This window comes from Drosophila biarmipes, chromosome 3R (assembly GCF_025231255.1).
Source record: "Drosophila biarmipes strain raj3 chromosome 3R, RU_DBia_V1.1, whole genome shotgun sequence".
NCBI lineage: Eukaryota > Metazoa > Arthropoda > Insecta > Diptera > Drosophilidae > Drosophila > Drosophila biarmipes.
This window is the reverse complement of record NC_066616.1, coordinates 5,350,054-5,373,651: the sequence shown is the minus strand read 5'-3', so window position 1 is coordinate 5,373,651 and position 23,598 is coordinate 5,350,054. Positions and strand designations below refer to the sequence as shown.

Here is a 23,598-nt window from a genome sequence, read left to right as displayed (position 1 = left end):
CAGCGAACCACTCCTTAGCATGTTTACTCGTATGTTTTGGATCGTTATCCTGCTGGAGGCATATGGGAGCATAACGTCGTTTAAAATGTTGATGTATACATACCTGTCCATAATGGTTTTGGCCCAATATATTGGCCTAACTCCACGGTACGAAAAGCTTGCTCAAATCATAATTGACGAACCACCATGCTTTACCATTTTAACTGTATACTTTGGTGAAAAAGCACATGGGGGTGGTCGTCTAACAAACTGCCGAGAGCCTCAGCCTCCAAACAAAACGATTGTCGACTCATCCGACCACAAAATATTCCTTTAAAATTCGTTCATACGGACAGACAGACAGATGGACAGATGGACCTGAACTAGATCGACTCGGCTAGTGATACTGATCAAGAATATACGTATAGAAATTTGCAAGCAACTTTCCTAGAAATAATTAATACAATAGTCCAAAATTTCATTCCGATTATTTCTCTTGCCATTTTCCATTTTCCAAAGCTATTTTAAAATATGATGTTCACAATCTTAGTGCATTGATGTACGTACAAAACAACGGATTTTGGTTACAAAAGATTTCTGTGACACCTCCGTATATGCCCCCTAAATGTTACGTGTTCCTTTGTCCATTGTGAAGTCATGGCTTTTGACACTCTGGCATTTGGAAATAAGTGGCATTTTGAATGTGCATATTTTTTCAAATTCAACCCCGTCGTTTTCGAGTAAATCGCTTAACAGCAAGGCAACCTCGGATTTTCAGGGTCCACTCCTAAAGGTTTTGCCATCATGCACGGTATAAGGCTAGACCGGGGATCGTCTTAAGCAAGCTTCGTGAAAATTTTATAAAAATTAAATCAACTATCAATATATAAATATTTCCCATGTAAACATAAATTAATTAATACAACATTCACAGAGGTTGGGACAACTTACACGGTATTGCATTCAAGGAGCCCTATTTTGAGCTAATTTCTGAATAATTTACATAGAAGTCAAACCCACAGTTCTCGAAAATTTTTAAGTCTTTTCAACTATGGCTTATTCCACGCGGTCACACTGTCCAGCGAGAAAGCGAATTCAGCCACGAAAAGGTTTTTATCGATATATCGCCAAGTGCCAGGCTACGACCTACAACACTTTATTGTCACCAGTTCATTTGTACGCAGGAATACATCAAGAAAGGCATGCCAAATCTCTGTGGTGAAAAGAAAATTTCTTCTTTAGACAATATAAATTTATATCTGGAGTATTCCCAGGAGATGAGGAGAGACTAAGTTAAACTCACCCGCGCGCAAATACGTAACTAGTTTACCAATTTGTAACACAAGACTAACTTACAGCTGTGTTCATTAAAACAGCAGTGTGTCAGAAGCGACAATATATAACGGTTTATTTGTCTAGTCCTTTTTGTTACTTGATCGCTAGTAAATTTTTTTGCAAAATGGATTAAGGGAGATAAGAAACAAGTAAAAGTCCCGTTAGATTTGGTTAGTTCCTGGGTTGTTTTCATATTTTTGCACACGAGCACAACTTTTTGGCTGTTTACCGAAATAACAGTTTTTGGTTTTCTCCTCGAAAAGCGCAGAAAACTGTTGTAATTTGGTGAAAAGTGAGTTTAATTAGGATCATTTTTATAAACTATACGGCATTACACAATAACTATGGAAAAATATTATTTTAGTGGGCAGAGCACCTCAAAGATCATTAAGCTTATAAAGATGGGCAAAACATATAATGAAATTCAGAGTCTCTTAAAATGTTCTGCCAAAATGATTTCTAATGCAATAAAATATGAATCTAAGCCCGAAAACGAGGTGTGGTACGCAAAACGACAATTGTAGAAGACCGACGCATAGTGCATAGGGGTATAAAAGCGAACCTGAGTTTGGGAGTCGGTGATGTGAGTATTGGACAAAAATTATTGAAATTGAATTCCCGAAGTCCACGAAAGGTGCTTGGTAAAAGACATCTCAAAGCAGGAATGTTGGCCTTAAAATAATGGTATGGGCATGTTTCTCATACAACGGTGTGGGCCCCATACATAAGATCGATGGGATCATGGACCAACAAGTGTATGTAAACATACCAAGAAACGTAATGATGCCTTATGCTGAGGATGAAATGCCCTTAATTTGGACTTTTCAGCAGGACAATGATCATAAACATACCAGCAAGGCCAAGGAGTGGTTTATCCCAAACCAGCACAGTCCCCGGATTTAAATCCCATTGAAAACTTATGGGGGGACATCAAGCGATATGTGGCCAAGAAATCCCTGACGTTGTGCAGGAGGTATGGGGCCATGTCACGTAGTGAACTCCATGTCACGTAGATGTGAAGCTGTAATACCCTATAAGGGCTACACAACAAAATATTAGATCGTTATTGAATCATTATTTAGTAGGATTAATTTAATTTTATCATATTTTTCTTTTAACACTGCTATTTTAATGAACGTCATAAGCAGTCCCTTATTTTTTGTTATTATCCATATTTGCTTAAATATTGAAGTACTCAAGATGAAAAAAAGTGAAGGTATTTGAAAATAAATAAATTAAGCTTTTATAACTTAAACTTGTCTCAAAGTGGTGTTTATAATAGTAATTTTCAATTGTGAACGCACTGCTATTTTAATGAACAGGCAAAGGTTTAAAAATATATGAAACAACATATTAATATTATTAATTATAATATTAGGAATATTATTATCTTATAATAATAGGAATATCATTTTTTTATTTTAAAGAATTTCTATTTAAATTTAATAAAAATCGGATGACTCTAACATATAGCTGTTAAAGAAACGGTCAGAGAGACTAAATAAATACGTTTTCTATATTTTTTAAATTGATGTCAAAGCTTTTGATTATTGATGATGCGATCGTCACTATATTTTACCTGTTAAGATATGCATTTGACTAACATAAAGCAACCATATCACATATCACATACCACTGAACTTAAGGTCTTTTATTATTTTACGAAAAAGTTAGAAATTTAAAACTCAAAGGATCATTAAAAAAGTGTTAAATGTATTTAGCTTAAGCTTAAAGTGTTTTTAATATGTCTTTAACCACAGTGCGAAACATACAGGATAAAGCGCAATCAAAGCGTTTTAGGCAGAGTTGCCTCAGGCCGAGAAGGAGTTGTCCGAACCGCAAATAATTTGATTGCTGAAGAGTGTAACGTGCTAGAGAAACCAGGGCGGCGTTCGAGTGGCCTCCCAGGATAACGGCGTACTCCGTACTAATAGCCAGTTCTGCAAATAATGATATAATCAATAAAATAAATTGGTTTTGATCTTAGTCAACAACATTTACATACTTTATACGACTGACCTTCCCAGGATTTCAATTAATAAAAACGGTTTTAAAATTAAGGGAAATAATAGTCAATTCTGATTATACTTTTGATACCAGATATTATTTGCATTTTTTAAGTGTTTTTTTTTCAGATTAATAACAAATTAAGGCTTTCACTACAGCAAATAAAGCCTGTCATACAAGGCTAAGTAACGAAAATATGACTTTGCCTTTCCAAGCAAATATTTAAACTTTTTGTAAATTTTCACTGCCAGACTTTAATATGGTATAAGGAAATCTTCTCTTAATGAAATGTTTGAAAATTTCTTTGTCATACATTTGATATAACAACGTTTGTATTTGCGGTAACAACAAAACTCAAAGCTTCAACCTTTCTATACCCTTGCAGAGGGTATAATAATTTCAGTCAGAAGTTTGCAACGCAGTGAAGGAGACGTTTCCGACCCCATAAAGTATATATGTATATTCTTGATCAGCGCCACTTAACGAGTCCATCTAGCCATGTCCGTCTGGCCGTCTCTCCGTTCGTTTCTACGTAAACTAGTCTCTCAGTTTTAAAGCTATCGGGCTGAAACTTTCCCGAAAGTCTTCTTTCTATTGCAGGTTGTATATAAGTTGGACCCAGCCGGATCGGACAACTATATCTTATAGCTCCCTAGACCTATCGGGGAAAAAATTTAAAAAAAAATTATAATTTCGGCGCTTTTTAACATATACACTTCTAGGCTTGAAAAGAACATTTTTTAATTATGTCTGAATTTCGAATTAAATTTTATCAAAATCGGACGACTATATTATATAGCTGCCATAGAAACGATCGGAAAATTAAATGCAAAATACGTAAAAATTATATCTTTGGTGCTTTTTAACATATAACCTTCTAAGCTTTCTTTTTGGGACATTGTTTCTGAAATTACTCTTTTTAGCTGAGTTCCAAATTTTACCTTTTCTGCACAGTATTAGAGACTCTAGGAAATTCAGTTCCAGCACGTCGGCCTTAAGCAGATGGGCCTCGAAGATGAGGCGCTTGAGCTGCTCATCGCCGCAGCCCTCGATCATGGCGCTGATGTCGAGCGACCAGTGGGAGGCTCGCAGGACGAAGATCTCGCTCCACACCACCTGCAGGATTGCGTCTTGTTGGCAGCGATCCAGGAGGGCGAACTGCTCGTTGGTCTTGGCCTGCCGCAGGCATGTGATGAGGATCTGGGCGAGAATCTGGAAGTGCAGCGCCTGGGAATGCGGCGGAGGGCAAGGCACTGGCACAGACTGCGGCGGATGTCGCCTGGCGTTCCGGTAGGGAGCAACCTGCTGGTTGCGCGGACCGCGCTCCTCCTGGACTGCGGCGGCGTTCATTCCCACGGCCAGACATCGCTGAAAGCGGCAGGAGGGGCACCAGTTCCTCCTAGCCTTGTCCACCACACAATTTCCGGCAAGGGCGATGCAGGCGTAGCTACTGCCTCGCCGCACGCTGCGCTTGAAGAAGCACGAGCACCCGTCGCAGCAGGCCACGCCGTAGTGCTTCCCGGAACTCTGATCGCCACACACTGCGCAGTCACTAAAGTTCGACATGGTCGTCGCTGCCGATGAGAGTCGCGACGGACTGAATCGGGTCCTTACGGTTATTGGCGGTTTTATACGCGACCTGGTCGTCCGATACCCCCAAATGATATGCAAACCAGCTGCACCAAACAAAATAACTTTCCTAGCCTTTGAAACAGGCCTTACTAAAACAAGCGTTTGTCCATTTCCTAATGTGATTTTCTTGTTATCAGGTAAACTTCCTTCAACTGTATGATATATATACATATATATCTATAGATTATATATATTAATTTAATATTACAATTTTTAAATGAATTACGATTACATTAGCCCTTTGCATAACACAGTTTGCTCACAACTGTTTTCAAAGCCACCATTTTAATCAATGGGTTCATTGCATTGCATAAGGCCCTTTTTTATGTAATATTTTAAGTGTTTCTTTAGAAATACACAATTTATTTGCATATTAATTTATTTGAGGTATACATGTTTTCGTATGTTTTCTTAAGTGTAGAACCGCATTGTGCCAAGCGTGAATTGAGGATTTTTGTTTGTCCGAGACGTTCTTGCAGGGGCGTGGCGCGTCAAAAGTGACAATCATCTACTGCTATTCCGGAGCGTGTTAACAATTTGTAAACAATTATTGTTTTGCTCTGTGATTGGACGCGCTTGCCACTTGAAGTGTCCGCGCCAAAGTCCTTTTTTACTGACATTTCGGGTAAACAACGAAGACGTTCCTGGGTGAAGGAAAGAATAGCGTTGGATTTGTAAGTACCTGGTTCACATTCCTGCATTTCCTTGGGAAATCGGCAAACCATTTAACTAAACATAAGCTATGAGCCACAGCTTTTATTCAATTCTGAGCTAAGGTTGTAGATAGTTTATTTGATCGTTATTTCATAGATAATGCAGAGTAGAGGAAGAGTTTTAAAGAAGAGAGAACGATATAGTCGAGTGTCTCGACTGTCAGATACCTGTTACTGAGCACCACGTGCTATTTGCAGGAAAGGCAATGTTCCCTTTATAAGTAGGGCCGGAAAAGCGGGCATCCTGCTGTTACATATTTTTTGACGAATCTAGTAGACCCATTTATTCCACGAGTGACGGGTATAATAACACTACAGGGCTGATAAAGAAAATAAATTCTGTGGGATACCAAATTCTTTCGAACAGAAGAACCAATAAGGTATTATCAATTTTATTTCACGATTTCTTTATCACAAAGAAACTAGTATTTAGTGGTTTAAAATATCTTATTGTGTTAAAAAACATGTGCTAACATATATTATACATTTTATTCGAAGTTTTGAAATATTAATCAGGCGTGCTCTGGGTCCACTTTTGCGTTCTGTGTTTTCAGAAAAGCTCGTCTTTTTCGTATTTACATGCTATTGTTTTCCGAAATATTTTGTTATCGTTTTGTCATAGACAGAGAACCTTTTTTTTTTTGCTGATATTTAATATTTAACGGTCTAATTTAAAGTCGGGTCCGAATATAACTAAACTAATAATAACTAAGTAAAAAAGGGTAACTAAAGAAAACTATTGTTCTCAAAAAAAGCGTAATTTTGTATAATGAACTTTTACACATTTGATTTATTTGTGGTATTCGTTTATAACATGATGTGGATTAAAATCATTTTTTATTTTTTTAAACTAAAAAAATTTGATGTATCGATACATAGACGTTTTTTTTCTGGAAACCATAGAAACATCGAAGTAGTTAAAATAAATTTTCCAGCTCTATTGTTTTTTATGTTTGTTGCAATGCCCGAAAATCGAAAGCTGTGGGCAGGGGCACAGCTGATCATCGCTTATAAATTACCTCCAACAGGTCGGCAAGCAACAATCATACTAAAATTACAAAAAAATACTAAATTAGAAATAATACTAGAATTATATAAAATACTAACTCTAAATAGCAATTTAAAGATCTGAGGTAATAATGTTGGTAACATTGTTGAATAGAAAAGCTTTTGGAATAACTCGAAAACTTTAATCAGATGACCGCTAAGCTATGGTTTGAATAAATCCATTGAGTTCGCGAAGTTGCTTACTCTCTGCAGCTCCCTGTGCAAACAGTTTCTATTTTGATCATTCAATACTGATTGCTTTATCAATCATATATTGATTGGCATTGAAAATAAGTCTTTGCATAACAAGCATTATTTGGGTTTTCCATACCACGTATATTTTTTGGCTTTTTATATTTCTTTTAAATAAAGATATCTCAATATTAGCTTCTGTTTGCCGCCTAAAATATATGCTTTTATCAGAAATTTTATTTCTATGACCCTTACCAAACTTTTATTTGGTACATTCAATTTCAAATTCTTCTTCTTAGAATTAGATAGTCAATTTTACAACAGTTTTAAAAGTGCGGGCGTTAACGATATTTATGTTTTTTTCAGCTTCTTTAATATCTCTGATAGATCCATTAACTAAATCTTATTCAACATCTAGCTTTCGAAGTAACATTATTTTTGAATCTTTTTAACTTCTCTTACAATTAGCAGTCTTTGAACATTTCCCATTTTTTAAGTTTTTCGAGAGCATAGCTGCTTTAGCTTTCTGAAAGGTAGTCTTAGCTTGGATTAAGTCTCTAGCGGTGAGAAATATTTTTTCTAAAAGAAATTTTTCCAAGATTCTCACGTTTAACTTTGAGCATTGTTCCCTTGGAGGAAATTAATATATTGTATGTGCAGGCACTTTCTAATGTATTTGATGAGCTCGGAAAGACACGTTTCAATTATATCGCTATTTCATTTAATATCATTCAGATAAAAGCTATTTTAATGCAACTTTTCTTTGCCGGTATTGACCGTTATATCCGCCACTAAATATATGAACAACATTTTAAACATTTAGGGTCTAAATTTGTATCTCCTTTAATACTTGATAGACAGTCGCATGCTCAGCACTGTCTTTTCTTTCTATAATAGAGATGAATCTTTTTGTGTAAGCATAGCCTAGTTTTTATCCCTGTGATTATTATGTCTAAATTGTTTTCGATATTAGTTTCCGCTTCTGCACTTATGTTTTTTTAGAAGGCAACTTACTTCAACTCCTTCAAATATCCCCATAATATCCCTTTTTTAATTTGACTATGCAATTTTGGTAAAAACGCATATTATTGTAAAATAAGTAGTTATCATTGTAATCCTAATAAACCATGTGACGAAATGTTGATTTATCCCATAAATAGACTGAAATCTCTTGCAACTTAACAGAAATACATTTGGCATGATACATGCGGCTATTGCTCTCGTTAATACCTATCGTTTGAGCCAAAAAAAAATGTTGGCAGTTAATTTTCACTCTACCCTCCAATACTTCTCAATACCTATGTAAATAATCTTACTCCGATTAGGTTAAGATTCGCTTTCAATTGCTTAAAAACAATGAAACTATAGTAGTAAAAAGTTATGACTTATAGATGCACACGCTATGTGCTCTACTATAAATAATAACGCTTAAAATAAATATTCTTATACAAATATTAATTTTTATTTATTTTTCGGTGCTTATATAATTTTTTTATAGCACACAAACATGACGCCAAAACTGCAAGCCAAAGTTTATATTCAAAACAGTAATCTTAACATTGAACAAAATTGATTGAGCAAAAACCGTTAATTTTATAAGCAAGTTATAATTAAAAAAAAAAAAGATATTGCATTTAATTCAAGTTAGATTCAAGGACTGGAATGTTAGGATTACATTCCAATGTGTAATTAATATACTGAGAAAACTAATCAAGTAATTTGCAGTCCAATTAAGATTTTTTTACTGAAAATATAATTATGTACATAAATTCTAATGTAGTCCAAAAGAGCAAAATTGTTGAAAAGTATATACTGAAATTGATAACATGTATGAAAAACAAATGAAATTCATAGATATAAAAAAAATATTACATAAAAATTAATTATTTTATTATTTCTGTCATATAAGAAACGATATCTCCAATGTTATGTGTAATATGTCAGAAAACACCGAAACTATAACTTGCTTTATTATTTTCCCACCAACTTTCCGATCGTTCCTATGACTGCTATATGATATAGTCGTCCGATGTTGATATAATTTAATTCCAAATTCGAACTAATTAAAAAACGTTTCCAAGCGTTAGAGGTTATATGTTAAAAACCACCAAAGATATAATTTTTTCATATTATTTTCATATCAATTTTGCGATCGTTCGTATGGCAGCTATATGATATATTCGTCCGATTTTAGAACTAATAAAAAAATGTTATTCCCAAGAGTCTGAGTGATCTCTGCCTTTATTCGGATTATTCTCTTTTTTGCAAAACAAATCAAGCGTAAGTGAGTGAGAAAAGGTGTGAGACTACTTTTTTTGGCGTTTCTTATGACAATGTTGCAGTATATTATTTCATACCCTTTTGAATATTTTTCATAATCATCACTAGCCGGTGAAGCCATTTCCGTATTGTGACGGCTCTGTGGGTCCATGTTATTAAAAAAAGCTATTTTCTAAAATTTCTATGTAATTGTTGTATGTTATTTTACTAAAATGTACAAAACTGTTAGGCTAATGATGTTTGTCATTTCAAATAAGCGCGCCCATAGTTTAGGGATGTGGCAGCCTTGGGATGCTGTAATCGCTAAGCTTTGGGGACTTTTCCAGTACTGTTTCGCGAACAGATGTTTGGCAATCAGCTGATGGTGCGCGACGCTAAGCTGTTGTAAATATTGCTGCTAGCAAGATTCAGTTTTCTTAATGTTAGTTTTTATTCAATCTAACGACGGAGGTGTTACTAATATCGGATAGTTTAAGCCGGGTAGTTGACTAAGCGCGCGGCATCCTTTGGCTTTTCCCTCTTGATCTGGTGAGTGGTCAGGTTTTGGCAAGCGGGTGCTGCTAGCCTGCTGTGTGCCCTATTAGGACGCCTGCACAGATTCGATTAGAAGTGTGACAAAATCTATGTGCTTGGCACTTTTCAGAAGGCGGGATAGATTTAAATACGGCGAGTCACACAAAGTCAAAAATATGCCGCATTTTTCAGATAACGAAGAGTATGTGAAAAGAACAATGTGACCAAATCTGCCACTAAAAAAAAAGTTAGCCCAATCTGGTCTTACTGTACTTATTGATAGGCAATTAGTGTACAAATTTTTGAAAGTAAGACAGTTGGATGTTAACATTTTTCTATGGCAAATTGTCTAGGATTGGTAGCCTTAGAATTCTGAATTAATGAACTTTAGAAAATATCCACCTAATTTCAGATCAACAAGACCAACACTCCTATTAACGGGGTCAGGGGTCTTGACGATCGCACATTCAACATACAAAAGTTTCTATATCAAATTGTAAATAGTTAGAACTTTTGTTTGTTGATGGTGCGATCGTAATCAATTATAATATGGGAGTTTTAATGATTTTTGCTGAAATATTGTAAGATCAATAAAATCAGTAAATACAATTGCCAAGGAGCTTAATCATATTCCTAGCAAAATGAAGCTGTTTAAGGAGATATTTCTTTTTACTTTTGGCACCCCCTCCGTTTTAGTAATAATGTCTGAACATGAATTAAACTTCGGCTTGCTGAAGCTATCTTTCGTTCTTATTTTTTAACCATTTATTTTTATTTTCAAGCCTTTTTGAGTATGGATGAGCCAACCCCAAACTATTTCTGCGAGGACAGCGTAGGAAGCCGTGAGTATTGAATGTATCTTTTGTTCCTTCTATGAAACTCATTTTATTGTTGTGTTTACAGAGCATTATACTTTGTTCAAGAAAGTCAATGGTAAGTTGATTAGTTTTTTGAATAATAGGAATATATTATCCTAGGTTTTTATGCCTACAAAGAAATCCAGAACGACCTTCATTCGGCTGTGGCTGAACTCCGAGGCGTGAAGGATGCCGTAGAGATGCTCACCAAGGCAGTTGGGACACTTACGGAGTTCGTTGAGCAGTCGGCCCAGGTGGAGGGCGAGGTTCATGATAAAATGGATGAGTATTTCCCTATAAAATCGGACGAGGAGCTATCGGATATTGACGAAAAAATAAAACGGCAGAGTGGCGATAGATATGTAAGTTTTACGTTCTGTAATTTTCTGAAACGCAAAATATGTCGTTCATTTTCTAGATAAAGCACATGGTGCGGCTCTTGAGCCAGGAAAAAATGAGCCGATCGATACGAAACATAATCTCGGAGGAAGTCATTTTAAATTACAATTTGGATGGAGCCCAACATAAAAAAAGGCTTAGATCTTTTGAAAATTTTTTTCGCGCGCTGTTGCGTATGTTTTATTTAATTGTTGTAATTATTTCATTAACCAATTATCATTTTAGATGCCATCGGTCAGGTGGAGCCCTCTGAATCCGCTGAGAAAGCGTTGTCGAAGGCAATGAGATGCGTGAAAACCCTTCACGCAGGCAAAAGAAAAATAGAGGGGTCGCCCCTTAATGTGAAGGTCAAGGCTAAAACTTCGCGAAAATTCGAAATATTTGAATATTTCCCCATAAAATCGGATGATGAGCTATCGGAAATTGATGAAAGAATAAACAAAGGGAATTGCGATAAATATGTAAGTTTAACATTCTAAAATTATTATTAACAACAGACGAATGCAAATCGTGCAAAACTGCTTTCTCATTTACAGATAGAGCACATGGTACTGCTCTTAAGCCGCCAAAAGATGAGTCGATCAATTCGAAACATATTCTCTGAAGAGCTCATTCTCAAGTATAATATAGACGGATCTCAAAGTAAGAAAAAACTTAACGTTTTCGAAAACTTTCTTCCCGCGCTGTTAAGTAAGTTTTTATTCAATTATTGTAATTATTTGAATAACAAGTAATCATTTAGAAGCCGTCAGTCAGGTAGAGCCTTCTGTACCGGCTAAAAAAGCGTTGACTAAAGCAATGAGATGCGTTAAGAACCTACATTCATCGCGGAAGAAAAGAAAATTCGAAGTTGTATAAAAAATTAGACTGCCAAGTCAAACTTAATTTTAGAAAAAACTCATTGGACAGGGAGCTAACCCTGAAAGTGCGCATTACCTAGTGTAATCTGAAATGGAAACCCTGATGATAATATCCATCAGAAAATTTTCTCGAAATTTATCTGAAAATATAACAATGTAATTGAGCAAAATGTACTCGTACATTTGTCAAATTAAAAAATTAAATTAAAAGCATTAATCTCCTGCTCTATTTTGTATCCGCTTCAGAAAGCGTATCGGTTAATTGTATAGGATAATATTGGGTGAATTTTACCTTGTTTATTTCAAGAAAGTCGTAGAAGTCCTAATATCGTAAAAAAGATGAGGACAGTATGCGAAAGCTGCTTTAAATATCTTATATACCGGAATCGCTGAATGGAGCTTTGACTAAACGCATCCCTCATTGATTTTTATCGAGTGAGACGTTAGAGCATGAAAGGTAAGAAAAGAATATATCAACAAATAAAATGAAACATTTTCAGTCGATAGAATATTGATCAGTTTAATCGCGCCTGTATCTCTAGATCAAAATAAATAACAAAATATCGCTGTCACTAAGTACTGAAAATCTGCTTGGATTCAATTTGGATAAAAATGCTGTATAAAATCCAGAATTAATTCTAAATCCATTAAAGCCCGCCTAAAGCCTATTTGTTTGAGCGTATAGCAGAATGGAATCATGAAAACGCTTTGAAATGTAGATTCTAGTTGATTTGCGTCAAAAGAAGCCATAGCGATTATTTATAGTCAGACTTAATTTCTATTATTTTTCAAATCTGAAAAGATGAGAGTAAATAAAACTCCGTATTTTAAAATCAACTACTTTTATTTTGGCACTCCAGTTTAGAAGTGGATGGTCGGGCCAGCAGGACCACATTCTCCAGAGTCACATCCCTCGGAACGTAGAACTTAAGTTCCGCTTGGTAACCGCGCGATCGCAGGTGATCCAGTCGTCCGTAATCCAACACCCGCTTGCACTGTTGACCTATTTTTTCGCGCTCTTCGCGACTTAGTCGCTGGGTGTTTGTCTCCGCGGGCTGATCTTCTGCCATTTCCATGGCCTTCCGCCGTTCGCGGCTTAAGCCCGTGCCACAAACCGCCCAACTGACCATTTTAGTCAGGATAGCGAACTCCCGTGGTCCAATACCAGATTCCTGGAGAAAGGCGCGGCCCACATATGACTGCCAGGAGCAACGATGATGGCAACACAGTGCGATGAGCACGTAGTCCGTGCTGGCACCTCCATCACCCAGCATACATCTCAGTGTTAAGTCCGTGGCTGCTCCACAGAGATGCTTCGAAAGAGCCACCGTTCGTTGGGCTTTCTTCAGCTCGGGCAAAGCGGAGAGCTTTAGATCGGCGATATCCGCACGGATGCGTTGCACCAGCTCCTTGTTGGCCACCTTGTTGTCCTTTTTGTGGCGAAGGGACATCCGATCGATGAGAATCACCTGGGACTGAGTCAATTGCTGTTCCTCCAAAACGGTGGCCAGGTAGTAGGCCAATTGTCCCTTGCCAGCGCCGAATTCCACGTAGCTTGTGTGATCCGTCAGCTGATGGTCCTCCTCCAGGATACCCAGCAAGCTGGAGGCTTGCATGAGCTGACGTAGCGTTTCCTGGCCGTAGTCCTTGCGATTCAGTTCCTCCTTTAGAGAACTATGCTCCAACTGCTTTTCCTGTATGCTAGAACCAATGTGCTTGTCATAGAGATATTTTACTTTGTCTATCAAACCGTAAAACTCTTCATCGGACAGATTGTGAAGTTTAATTTGGTTAAGTTTTTCTGGGTCCCCGAGATCTCCCAAATCTTCTCCAGAATTTAGTCCTTTTACAATGTAGGGAAGTGAACTTTCCTGGTCCCTTGCATTACAAATGGTCAAGTGCTTGGCTAGCTTTCTTTTAAAGACGGTGTGTTTGGGATCCAGGGGACAGGGAATTCGTTCCTGGAAGGAATCTTCGCAAGATTTGTCATCCGAAATTGAGGGGCTTATCGTGGGTGGGGCATGGGCGCCACAAAAGGGACTACCCTTGTTGGCCGTCATCTTGCAGCGCCGCTTCTTGCGTGGCACCCAGTAGGAGCAGATGGTGGCCGCGGGTTCCTCCGCCTTATCAGAGGCCATCTTTGGCTTCTTGGGTTCCATTCGGTAATCCTTCACAAAAACACTTTCTTCCAGTCAAAAATAAACTCGTGCGAGTCAGTGTGACCTTCATTGCAGAGGTGAGAAAATACTAAAAATGTAAATGTAAAATATAAATGTATAATGGTTAGCTTTCTTAAGTATGTCTATGCCATCTACGAATTTTTTAATTATATTTACTCACCTCGATCCCTTGGAAATCCCTACGCGTTTAATTTATAAAGTAACTTGTTTTAAAGGCCCACACCGACTAGTGGAAATCGCTCATTGTTACCAGTTGTATACCAAGATATACCACGCAAACGAAAAGCCGATAGTGCCATCGCTAGCGTGTCATCTCTAAAAATCAAGCAAAGGAGGAAGCCGCGCTGGGAAAGTTTTTGCCGACAATAAACGAAAAAAAGGAACTGAAGAGGGACGCTATAAGACTTTCAACTGCATTTAACAAGCCATAAGTAATATCGCCATGTAAGTATCCCAAGAAACTAGTGACCGACCAATAGGAAACGGGAACACCGGCACCTACACATGTGCGCCGGCATTTTGTATTGGTGGTTCCACGCGCGAGTTGTAAATGTTTACTAATTTTACTCCCTGCAGGGCTCTTGTGAAACCAAAATCGGAACTCACTCCGGAGGAGCTGGCCCGCCAGGAAGAGGAGGAGTTCAACACCGGGCCGCTGTCCGTGCTCACGCAATCCGTGAAGAATAACACCCAGGTGCTTATCAACTGCCGCAACAACAAGAAGCTCCTTGGCAGGGTGAAGGCCTTCGACCGCCACTGCAACATGGTCCTGGAAAACGTCAAGGAAATGTGGACGGAGCTGCCGCGCACGGGAAAGGGCAAGAAGAAGGTGAAGCCCGTGAACAAGGACCGCTTCATATCGAAGATGTTCCTGCGCGGAGACTCCGTGATCCTGGTACTCAGAAATCCCCTGGCCACGGCGGCCGGGAAGTAGTCTACCGTAGCCATAACGTATAGTAACCGATAACCACCAACTACAATCAATAAATCTGAAAACCGATTCACTTCATCAAGAAACTCATGCCCCGTTGTTGTAATTGTAAGTTTCAGCTTGTATTGCCACAGAAAGGTTTCTATTAAGCAGATTCACTTTTCATATGAGTTTATCAGATCAACCAATATTCGAGTGAAGAAAACATTCAAAAACTAATACATTGTTTAAATATGTTTAACAAGATGATAGGAAAGTATAGAATTCATTTTTAGGAAGCTGTATACTGTATTGATCAATTCATTATTTATTCCTATTAAATAAACTATACAAATCATTTCAAATCGGTGATGACGGTAGTAAAATGTACAGAATCCAACTTTAAGAGCTCTTGCTTTTGAGAACGAATAGTTTTGTGTTATAAAAATCAACTGCACTTTACATCAAATCCCAATCGTTAACTCGCAAATTGAATTAGAACTTATCTCCTTAACATTTCTTTATTTGTAAAGTTTAAATGTATTTAATGCCTGCCTATTGGTTTAAGTGCCAGGGTGAACAGCATCAATTTTCCGAAAGTTGCTTGTGCAGTTTAGGCACATAGTCATCGTACTGGGCTTGGTAGAAAGTTCCAGCAATGGGATTGCCCAGCTGATGCTTTTTGGCAAACTTGGCCGCGCTGAATTTCGGTCGATCCTTTCGGGATTTGTTGGTCACGCGATCCTCGTCGAACTCCAGTTTGCCGGGTTGCTTGTACAGCAGGAAGACGTAGCGATGCAGACCCGTTCCCTGGGGAGGGCCAGAGCCAATGTATTCGGCGATCGCATCCCCGCTGGTCAAGTCATTGCCGGCGATATTGACCAGAACCCAGTGTTTGAACTCGCGGAACTTGGGCTCCGCTCGGCTAGGTGCATCGGGATCGGTCATGATGAGCGTGTAGAAGTCGTCGGGCTGCGCGTCCCACTCCACGGTCGGCTGATCCTTTACCTGCGTAGGCGTAAGCTCCACTCCATCCTTGGCCACCAGGTCGTTGCTGTACGTGACCTTTGATTGGAAGGTTGTTTGTAAGTCAATTGTTTAAATTAAACTTTTAATTGGTTTCAATGTTGTGTTTTTCGCATGGCAGATTTCTATGAAAATGTGTTGTTTGATCTTAAAATCCGTTAACTTAAAAAAAACATTTAGAGCTGGACACTCTTGGCCTAAATAGTTTTACTGCATCTGACCTTTGATCAGAAAGTTGTGACGAGCTATGTTTTTAGTTTTCCTTCAACCTCTTTGTCTTTGCAAGATATATATGTACATTGAACATATATAAACATCAATGCCAAAGAATATTATATATTTTTTACTTTTACCTCATATTTTAGTGATTGTATTTTCTTTGTATGTTGTTAGTTTCCCCACCTTTAATAAATGGTTTGGCGGCTCGGGAATGACATCGGGGACCACCTCATGGGATCGGAAAACCTCCTCCACGGAGTTAGCTTGAACAGCCAGCAAGCAGCTCATTAACGGCAATAGAACCAAAAACATCTTTGTAGAATAACTATTTCGTAGATGATAAAGACAAAACGAAAACTGTGGAGTAACAGAAATCTCCTCTGCGCCCAAACAAGGTCTGTCAGCAACTGAAACGAGTTTGCCGTGATGCCATACTTTAAAAGCGAAGCTGAAAGCTTTTTGTTTTACAAACAACTGGAAAAAAGTATTCCCAGAACTGCAATTAGCGATATCTTTATTTAAAGTTACGCTTCAGAGGTAATGAATGCAATCAGCTGCAAATTCTAAACATTTTTATATGATAAATGTTTTAAAATAATTACAAATACCGATTTGCGTGTGGAAGTCGGAAAAAAGAAAAAGTTAGAAAAATATAATGTGATCTTTTGTAATACGTTTTTTTTATTTCACAGTTGGATTTTCGTGGATTTGGAATCAAACAACAAAAACCTTTAAATAAGTAAAATACATTTTTGTCGACAGCAGAAACTCGAGCTACTTTTTACCGGACAATTGTTTGTAAAGCTTGGGCACGTATTCGTCCCATTGTGCCTGAAAAAAGTTGCCAGCGATTGGATCTCCCAGCTTATACTTGCTCATAAACTTGGTGGTGCTGAAATTGGCTCGCTTGTCGCCGCTCGTCTTCGGGATTTTAGGCTCGTTGCACGTGAGCTTTTGAGCCTGCTTGTAGACCAAGAAGACGTAGCGATGGAGACCTGTGCCTTGGGGAGGACCAGAGCCCACATAGGCGGTCAAAACCGTGCCGTTCTCAACTTGATTGCCTGGAATATTGACCACCAGCCAGTGGTGCCATTCGCGGAATTTGGGATCCTTGCGACTGGGAGCATCAGGATCGGTTAGGATTAGCGTGTAGAGGGCGTACGGATCCGCTTCCCACTCAACCCTAGGTTGGTCTTGCACCTGTGTGGGCGTCAATTCACCGCCCATGTCCACCACCTGACCGCCGCCATAAGTAACCTGGGAGCATACTAAATGTAAAGCGTGTGATTAAAAGTGCGGATTTGCTTACCTTCAGCAAACTAGTGGGGCACGTTTTCAAGATATCCGGCACGATCTTGTGTTTTGCAAAGCAAACAGCGGCCTCGGACATTTTTGGTAAGTAATGATGTAGTTTAAATTTGAGAAGTTCCAAAATTCGTATATGTGTAAACAATCCACAGTGCCGACATTATTCTCGAATAAACCTTGGTGATAGTATTTTAAAAATTTCTTAAATCTTAAAGAAAATAATATATGGGCATATCAACCAGTACAGAAACAATAAAATGTTCTAAATTATTTTTAGCTACTTTTAAAGGCATTTTTACGTTTAATTATTTCGCAAGGAAAACATATGATTTGTTTACCCTTTTTCTACCAAATCTCTTTATTGCAATCTAATAAGAAGATAGAAATGCAATTAATTGTTAATAAAGCAACATGGATAATTAATTCAATAAAAAAAACACAAATAGAAATATTTGCTTGGAAACAAACTCGAGTGAAAGCTACTCAATCCTTTTTAAAAGAAAAGTTTTTGCTTTAGAAAATTCCGTACAAACTTGCAGATTTTTTTTGTACTAGATTAAGCCCAAGTTGACTTCCATTTTGCTAACGTTCACGACCGCAAGATTTTTGTCAATATTATGAAAATTATATCTAAATAAACCCTTAGCAAAGACCGAATAGCAAAAAAAAAATTCATAAAACTTTTATTTTCTATTTTTATTTTCAGCAGATAGCCAATAATTCGGGTAACAAATTTCTGCGCATAATGTAAGTTTTTTAAGTTTTGTCATTCAATCCATTTTTCCACCAATTTAAGGTTCCACAGTATCTGTAGCTAGGAATACAAGAATCTCACCCCTAAAATTCTCGAAAAAGTTATTCTGTAACTCTTAGGAATTACGAAAGAATAACGTTGCGGCTTGAAATGGTTCTCTTGTTGGACACTCTAAAATCCAAACTCAGGAACAAAATATCCTTAGCGGCCGGTGGTTTCTTAAGAATTCTCCTGCACATCGACGTATCTCCTTCAGTGACTTAAATAATATAACCGCCTGTTCGTTACGCGAGCATGCCATGTTTAATCTGACGCCATTAAACCTAAAACTGTGGGTCAAAAAAAGTGTAGTGTTCTCGTCTAGGCCATGTATAAAATCAATAAAAAATTAGAGAATTAGAGTAGAGAATTTAAATTTCAGATTTCGATTCCTTAGCTTGGTAGAAGTTTGTTACGCGAAATGGCCTAGACCACAATGGCAAAGTGTACTATGTGCACTGAACAGTGAATGTCAATTAACGTTTTTTTATCTGTTACTACTACAGTGAAAAGGTATTCTACATTCGTCGGAAAGTATGTAACAGGTACAAAGAAGCGTTCATATAAATTCATGATCGGAATCACTATCCGAGTCGATCTAGCCAAATCCGTCATCCGTATGAACTGTGAGATCTCGGAATCTATAAGAGAGAGAATTTTGGTATTCGGATTGTACACTCATGGTCTTCCTGCGCAGCTCGTGTATTTACTCTTATATTACTTTGTATAAAATTGGCGCCATAAAATATCACATTGCTGCTTATATATATCCATTCCACTTTTGCACCCTTGTAATGGGTATCTGATAGTCGAGGCACTCGCCAATAGAGTACTGTCTTGGTGTTCTTATTATCAATACCCATTGCCCAATTATGCAAATCGGACCAATAGATAAGATATATATAAGATTTTAGTAAATATGTACAGGAAATCTGCTGCTTACAAAATTGTACCACCTAGGTTCACGATATGAGGTGTGTTAGTGGAAGCTCGAAAATACCCGATGGAAATGAACGATACATGGGTATTTATAATGAGCAGAGAGACGGGTATCTAATAACGTTGTCATTTGTTTTGTCATATTAGAACCGAAGGTTTCGAAGATTGTTGCACAGAAATTGAAGGTAAATGGTAATTAACGGAGTACATTTTAATTTAGTTACATTTTATTAGTAACTAAACCATTACTTAAGTTTGCGCCGCCTTGCGTGCGCCGAGTGCGATGACCTTTGTAAGGGCAGGAACATCGGCGGTCCAGGTGGCTGTGAAGAAGTTTCCAGCCACTGGATGCCTAAATTTATATTTCTTTGCGAAGCGTTTCGTTTCGAATCCACTACGTCCCTTGATCGAGTGCTTGGGCAGCTTCGGGAAGTCAAACTTGGTGTAATCCCTCTGTTTGTAGAGCAGGAAGACAAACCGATGGGTTCCGGTTCCCCTCAGCGGAGTGGCGCCCATGTATCCCACGCGCACATCGCCAAGTGCCAGTCTGTTGCCGGGTATGTTCAGCACCATCCAGTGCAGGAACTCCCGGTGTGTGGGCGTTATGACGTTGGGTACGTCCGGATCAACCATCAGCAGTGTGTAGTAGTTTTCCGGTTCTGCGGGCCATGTTAAGGATGGTTCATCGCGTACTTGCATGGGCTCTAGCAACTCTCCACAATGTGCTGCTACTTCGCCGTGGTATGTGACCTTTTGTGGAAACACGCGAAACAATTAAAAAAAAGAAGCTACAAACAACCCCCTTGAATGAAAATTTTCAAGTTAAAACTCTCTATTATGGGCGTAAAAATATTTATTTGTTGAATAACTCTAAACGGAAGAATTTGGTTTAACAAAACTCTTTTTAAGAAAATCAAGCTTTCTACACTACAAGCTTTGATACACTTTTTTACTCACATTTAGGAACTCCTGAGGCCCGATCTGGATTACATCTGGTATCACATCAAGGGTCCTCATGAACTTACTGACTTCCGTGTCCGACTGATGGTCTCTCCTGCTATATTTCAGGCTCAGGCTAGGGCCAAGTCTTAGGGCAAGTAGAATCCATAGGCTGGTCAACATCGTGTATAAAGGTTTTACTGACTGCAAGTGCGGGACTTGCTGGTCTTAAATACCTAGTTCATCCAACAGCTGGTTTCTACCTGGCCAATTGGCCAGCAAAAACAGCTGACCATTAGGTATAGGCAATCTGTCCTTCGCTGCTCCCCTAAAACTTCATAAAATAAATATTCGTGCCGACGGCCAATTAGTGGTCCGCCGCCACCACCCACAGCACTTGCGTGCTGGCGGGTTCTAAAACATGCAATACAATATCAGTTAGTACCTCGTTTAGTTGACAGACTATTAAGCTAAGTGCCGCTGACTCTTTAACATGCTAATCTGGAGTATAAAAACTTCTTAAGGTATAACTGACCATCAACTCATAAAATAAATTTGAGTCAAAATCTGCCAAAATGGTTGTTTATTGAAAACTATCATAAACTTATCTTTTAGCCTTCCAAAGATATAAAATATTGACTAAGTGCAACATTTACTGGGAACCCTATTAAGCCGGTGAAACTCAAAATTTCGCAACCGTTCAAATTTCGATTTTGATTTGTCGTTGTGAACTGGAAAAGCAAAAAAATCGATGAAAATCGGACCTTCGGAACAGTCGTGGCACGCTTGGCAGATTTTGAGTCATTTGTTTTTTTTTATAGTCATAAAAATTAAAGAAAAATATTAATAAATAAAAAAAATAATATATCCATTTAATAGCAGTAAAATAAAAAAAATGTTTAATTGCACCAAGCAAGATGGTTAAATAAATAAATCAAGTTATAAAATTCATTTCTTTAAGTGATGGTTGAAGAATCATCATTTGCAATACACGATTCGTTAAAAGAGCGTACTCTACTATAAATTGCGTTTTTATTTGAGTTACCCACAACCCTCTCCCAGTAATCACGAGCTATGTAATCAAAAAGTCTGTCGAAAGTTTTAAATTTTTGCATTTTTAATAAATTAAATAAATATTAATTCAATTCAGTTTGATTTTTGGTCGATTTGTGACAAAGTGACGTAGGCAAAAAGACAAATAGTCGATGAAAGAGAAGAGGTATGAAGAGGAGAAAATCAGGCTAAGTGGGGGAGTGGTTACAGCTGAAGAATGGCTAAAACTCTCGAGTGCTTAACCCTTAACAACTACAATTATGGCCTGGGCAGGTTCCGGTTCCATTTGGTCTGTGCGACTCGCAGTGATTCCTCCTAGGAAGGACCACAGATATTCTTGGTATGTACAATGACTTTGCGAATGACTTTCCCTTTTTAAGAGGACGAGCTGTAGCTGGACGAAGAGCCCGAGGATCCAGACGAGGATCCCGAGGAGTAGGACGACGAGCTGCTGGGGTGGTACGAGCTGTAGGCCAGGTTCTGCGAGTCCCAACGGGCATAGGGACCTCCGCTCATGGGCTCCCAGCTGCTGGGATCGTAGGAAGAGGCCGTGGTGCTGGGCACTCCGTATTCGCTGGCCGGCACTGGAGCGGGCATGGGCACCATGTTCATCTTCATGCCTCCCAACTTCTGGATAAGGTTGTAGATCAGGAAACCAAGGACCAGCTTGATGGCGATCTTGGACAGAATCAGAGCCTTGGTGGCCTTCAGACCGATCAGGGCCAGCAGGATGGGCATGATCACCTTAAGCTTGATCTTCATCAGCAGCAGCAGGGGCAGAAAGAGCTTGTCCTTGTTCTTCTTCTCAGCGCGACCTGAAGGAATTTTGGAAGAATTAGCAAGTGTTTAGGGTGGCATTCCTTGACTACTGACCCTCCTCCCTGGGCAACTCCAGGTCGAAACCGCGATCCGAGCGGTAGGTCACCACGGAGCCAGCGAAGAATGTCTGCGGCAGCTGCAGCCTCATCTCGTTGGTGTTCAGAATACGACCCAGGCGATCCACAATAACCTTATCGATGACATCGTCGCTCAGGGCACGTCCGCTGACCTCCTCCTCCACGTTGGCCACCGTGTCCAGGTAGCTGAGCACCTTCTCCTTCAGGCAATGCATGGCATTGGCATGGAAGCACTTATCCACAATGGTCGAGATCAGCTCGTCGGAGCTGTGGATACGCGGGGTCACCGCGTTCTCGATGGCGGCTCCGGACACAGACGTCGAGGCCACCAGCAGCAGGGCACACCCGAACGCGAGCAAGGACGAGAAACGGAAAGCCATTGTGCCTCCAATCGATTAGTACAATTATAAATTTGTTTATTTAACACTACCAGAGCGCGTAGTGTTCACTGTGGAGTCGATGCGGCGACAATGTTGGATGATTTGCCGATCGTTTCGGGTTTTATACTGCCGCTCCCCGAGAGCGTCAAAGGGGCCCGTGTTGGTTTTTTGGAGTGCACAATTCGGTTTTTGGACAGCCCAACGCAGCCAGTGACGAGCGACGAAAGTCGAGCCCCGCGCCAAGTCCACGGAAAGCAAGTGGCCAAAGTTTTTCACAAAAAAAACGAAAAGAAAACAAGAACGCAATGGGGGAGTGTCTCGAATATTAAATACCTGATTTCTCGATTCCAATTCTTGCTTTCAGAACTTACAACATTTTGGGATACTGCATCCGCTGTATGAGAATGTTGTCGCGAACACTGCGACTATTTTATGTTGCATAAAGAGAGATGTAGCGATCCTTACTATCTGAATGCACATCGATTTAAAAAAAAAAATGGAGTGTTTAGCTACAAACAAAAGCTTATTAAGTGCAACAAATAATAATAACAATTAAAACTTAAGAAGGACACCTATAGTATTGATAGATATAATCCAAAATTCAGTACACTCTTGGCCTCTTCTAGTACCCAACCTTAAAACAGTAGCCCCTCCTCTGTTAACTGGGTTGCCCCTCGAGCTTTCTCGCTTTCCATATCGGCCTCAGACACATGGCCCACCTAACCCTCCCACCAGCCAAAGTTGCACTATTGACGCCTCGATGGAAATAACTCTTGTTTGCCATTAGTATGCAGACCCATTACTCTTACGCGACCGTCCGCAAGAAAGCCAAATCGAAGACACGTACATACTTCGGCGTATTGTGTCAAATTTCGATACAAGAAATCAGTACGGAACTCAACTACGATTTGGTATTGACTCCTCACTAGATTTGATGCGTTTACGTATTTTTTGTACGCGGAACTGTTTCTTCGATTTCGCAGGGGATTCAATTATTATTTTGTTTGCTTTTCCTCGGATTACGAAATTGATTTTCGATTTTATTTGTGCCACATATATTTAGGTGACACACTTTTGAGTGATTTACATAAATGAGAGTTCCTGTCCATGTTGCTGCCATTATTTCCTCAACATAATCAAC

General features: G+C 38.9%; 8 protein-coding genes and 1 long non-coding RNA gene across 12 annotated transcripts; 3 read left to right on the top strand and 6 right to left on the bottom strand.

Annotated features, from left to right (window-relative positions):
• Nucleotides 1–3,042: 3,042 nt before the first annotated feature.
• LOC108027138 (nuclear hormone receptor family member fax-1) lies at nucleotides 3,043–4,887 on the bottom strand. Its single transcript, XM_017098357.1, has 2 exons — nucleotides 4,263–4,887; nucleotides 3,043–3,254 (listed from the first exon to the last, which is right to left on the bottom strand). The coding sequence occupies exons 1-2, from the start codon at nucleotides 4,885–4,887 to the stop codon at nucleotides 3,043–3,045; spliced, it is 837 nt and encodes a 278-aa protein (XP_016953846.1).
• A 4,642-nt stretch (nucleotides 4,888–9,529) lies between these two features.
• LOC108027417 (uncharacterized) lies at nucleotides 9,530–12,031 on the top strand. Of its 4 annotated transcripts, none has more exons than XM_044095667.2 (8): nucleotides 9,530–9,713; nucleotides 10,481–10,540; nucleotides 10,602–10,631; nucleotides 10,694–10,917; nucleotides 10,974–11,127; nucleotides 11,180–11,415; nucleotides 11,491–11,596; nucleotides 11,846–12,031. In XM_044095667.2, exons 2-8 carry the CDS (start codon nucleotides 10,492–10,494, stop codon nucleotides 11,869–11,871), a joined length of 825 nt encoding a protein of 274 aa, XP_043951602.1. In that variant the 5' UTR covers nucleotides 9,530–9,713; nucleotides 10,481–10,491; the 3' UTR covers nucleotides 11,872–12,031. The 4 variants fall into 4 exon arrangements, with proteins under 4 accessions (XP_043951602.1, XP_043951601.1, XP_016954348.1 ...); XM_044095666.2 differs by having other exon boundaries at nucleotides 11,491–11,644; nucleotides 11,700–12,031; XM_017098859.3 differs by having other exon boundaries at nucleotides 9,531–9,713; nucleotides 11,491–11,644; nucleotides 11,697–12,031.
• A 606-nt stretch (nucleotides 12,032–12,637) lies between these two features.
• On the bottom strand, nucleotides 12,638–14,043 carry LOC108027416 (tRNA:m(4)X modification enzyme TRM13 homolog). The gene has a single exon (XM_017098858.3). It carries the CDS (start codon nucleotides 13,971–13,973, stop codon nucleotides 12,648–12,650), a length of 1,326 nt encoding a protein of 441 aa, XP_016954347.1. The 5' UTR covers nucleotides 13,974–14,043; the 3' UTR covers nucleotides 12,638–12,647.
• Nucleotides 14,044–14,291: 248 nt separating this feature from the next.
• Nucleotides 14,292–15,011, top strand: LOC108027406 (probable small nuclear ribonucleoprotein Sm D2). Its single transcript, XM_017098845.3, has 2 exons — nucleotides 14,292–14,438; nucleotides 14,571–15,011. Coding segments are annotated over exons 1-2 (360 nt in total). The 5' UTR covers nucleotides 14,292–14,436; the 3' UTR covers nucleotides 14,929–15,011.
• A 383-nt stretch (nucleotides 15,012–15,394) lies between these two features.
• On the bottom strand, nucleotides 15,395–16,567 carry LOC108027404 (protein D3). The gene is made up of 2 exons (XM_017098842.3): nucleotides 16,333–16,567; nucleotides 15,395–15,969 (listed from the first exon to the last, which is right to left on the bottom strand). Exons 1-2 carry the CDS (start codon nucleotides 16,459–16,461, stop codon nucleotides 15,490–15,492), a joined length of 609 nt encoding a protein of 202 aa, XP_016954331.1. The 5' UTR covers nucleotides 16,462–16,567; the 3' UTR covers nucleotides 15,395–15,489.
• A 235-nt stretch (nucleotides 16,568–16,802) lies between these two features.
• On the bottom strand, nucleotides 16,803–17,630 carry LOC108027405 (protein D2). Its single transcript, XM_017098844.3, has 2 exons — nucleotides 17,459–17,630; nucleotides 16,803–17,406 (listed from the first exon to the last, which is right to left on the bottom strand). The coding sequence occupies exons 1-2, from the start codon at nucleotides 17,537–17,539 to the stop codon at nucleotides 16,924–16,926; spliced, it is 564 nt and encodes a 187-aa protein (XP_016954333.1). The 5' UTR covers nucleotides 17,540–17,630; the 3' UTR covers nucleotides 16,803–16,923.
• On the top strand, nucleotides 17,478–18,314 carry LOC122819129 (uncharacterized). The gene is made up of 3 exons (XR_006368553.2): nucleotides 17,478–17,544; nucleotides 18,164–18,182; nucleotides 18,254–18,314. It is a non-coding gene; the product is annotated as an uncharacterized LOC122819129 (long non-coding RNA).
• An 828-nt stretch (nucleotides 18,315–19,142) lies between these two features.
• LOC108027116 (protein D1) lies at nucleotides 19,143–20,342 on the bottom strand. The gene is made up of 2 exons (XM_017098333.3): nucleotides 20,147–20,342; nucleotides 19,143–19,939 (listed from the first exon to the last, which is right to left on the bottom strand). Exons 1-2 carry the CDS (start codon nucleotides 20,309–20,311, stop codon nucleotides 19,439–19,441), a joined length of 666 nt encoding a protein of 221 aa, XP_016953822.1. The 5' UTR covers nucleotides 20,312–20,342; the 3' UTR covers nucleotides 19,143–19,438.
• An 885-nt stretch (nucleotides 20,343–21,227) lies between these two features.
• On the bottom strand, nucleotides 21,228–22,562 carry LOC108027066 (uncharacterized). Its single transcript, XM_017098276.3, has 2 exons — nucleotides 22,055–22,562; nucleotides 21,228–21,996 (listed from the first exon to the last, which is right to left on the bottom strand). Exons 1-2 carry the CDS (start codon nucleotides 22,455–22,457, stop codon nucleotides 21,557–21,559), a joined length of 843 nt encoding a protein of 280 aa, XP_016953765.1. The 5' UTR covers nucleotides 22,458–22,562; the 3' UTR covers nucleotides 21,228–21,556.
• Between the last annotated feature and the right edge of the window lie 1,036 nt (nucleotides 22,563–23,598).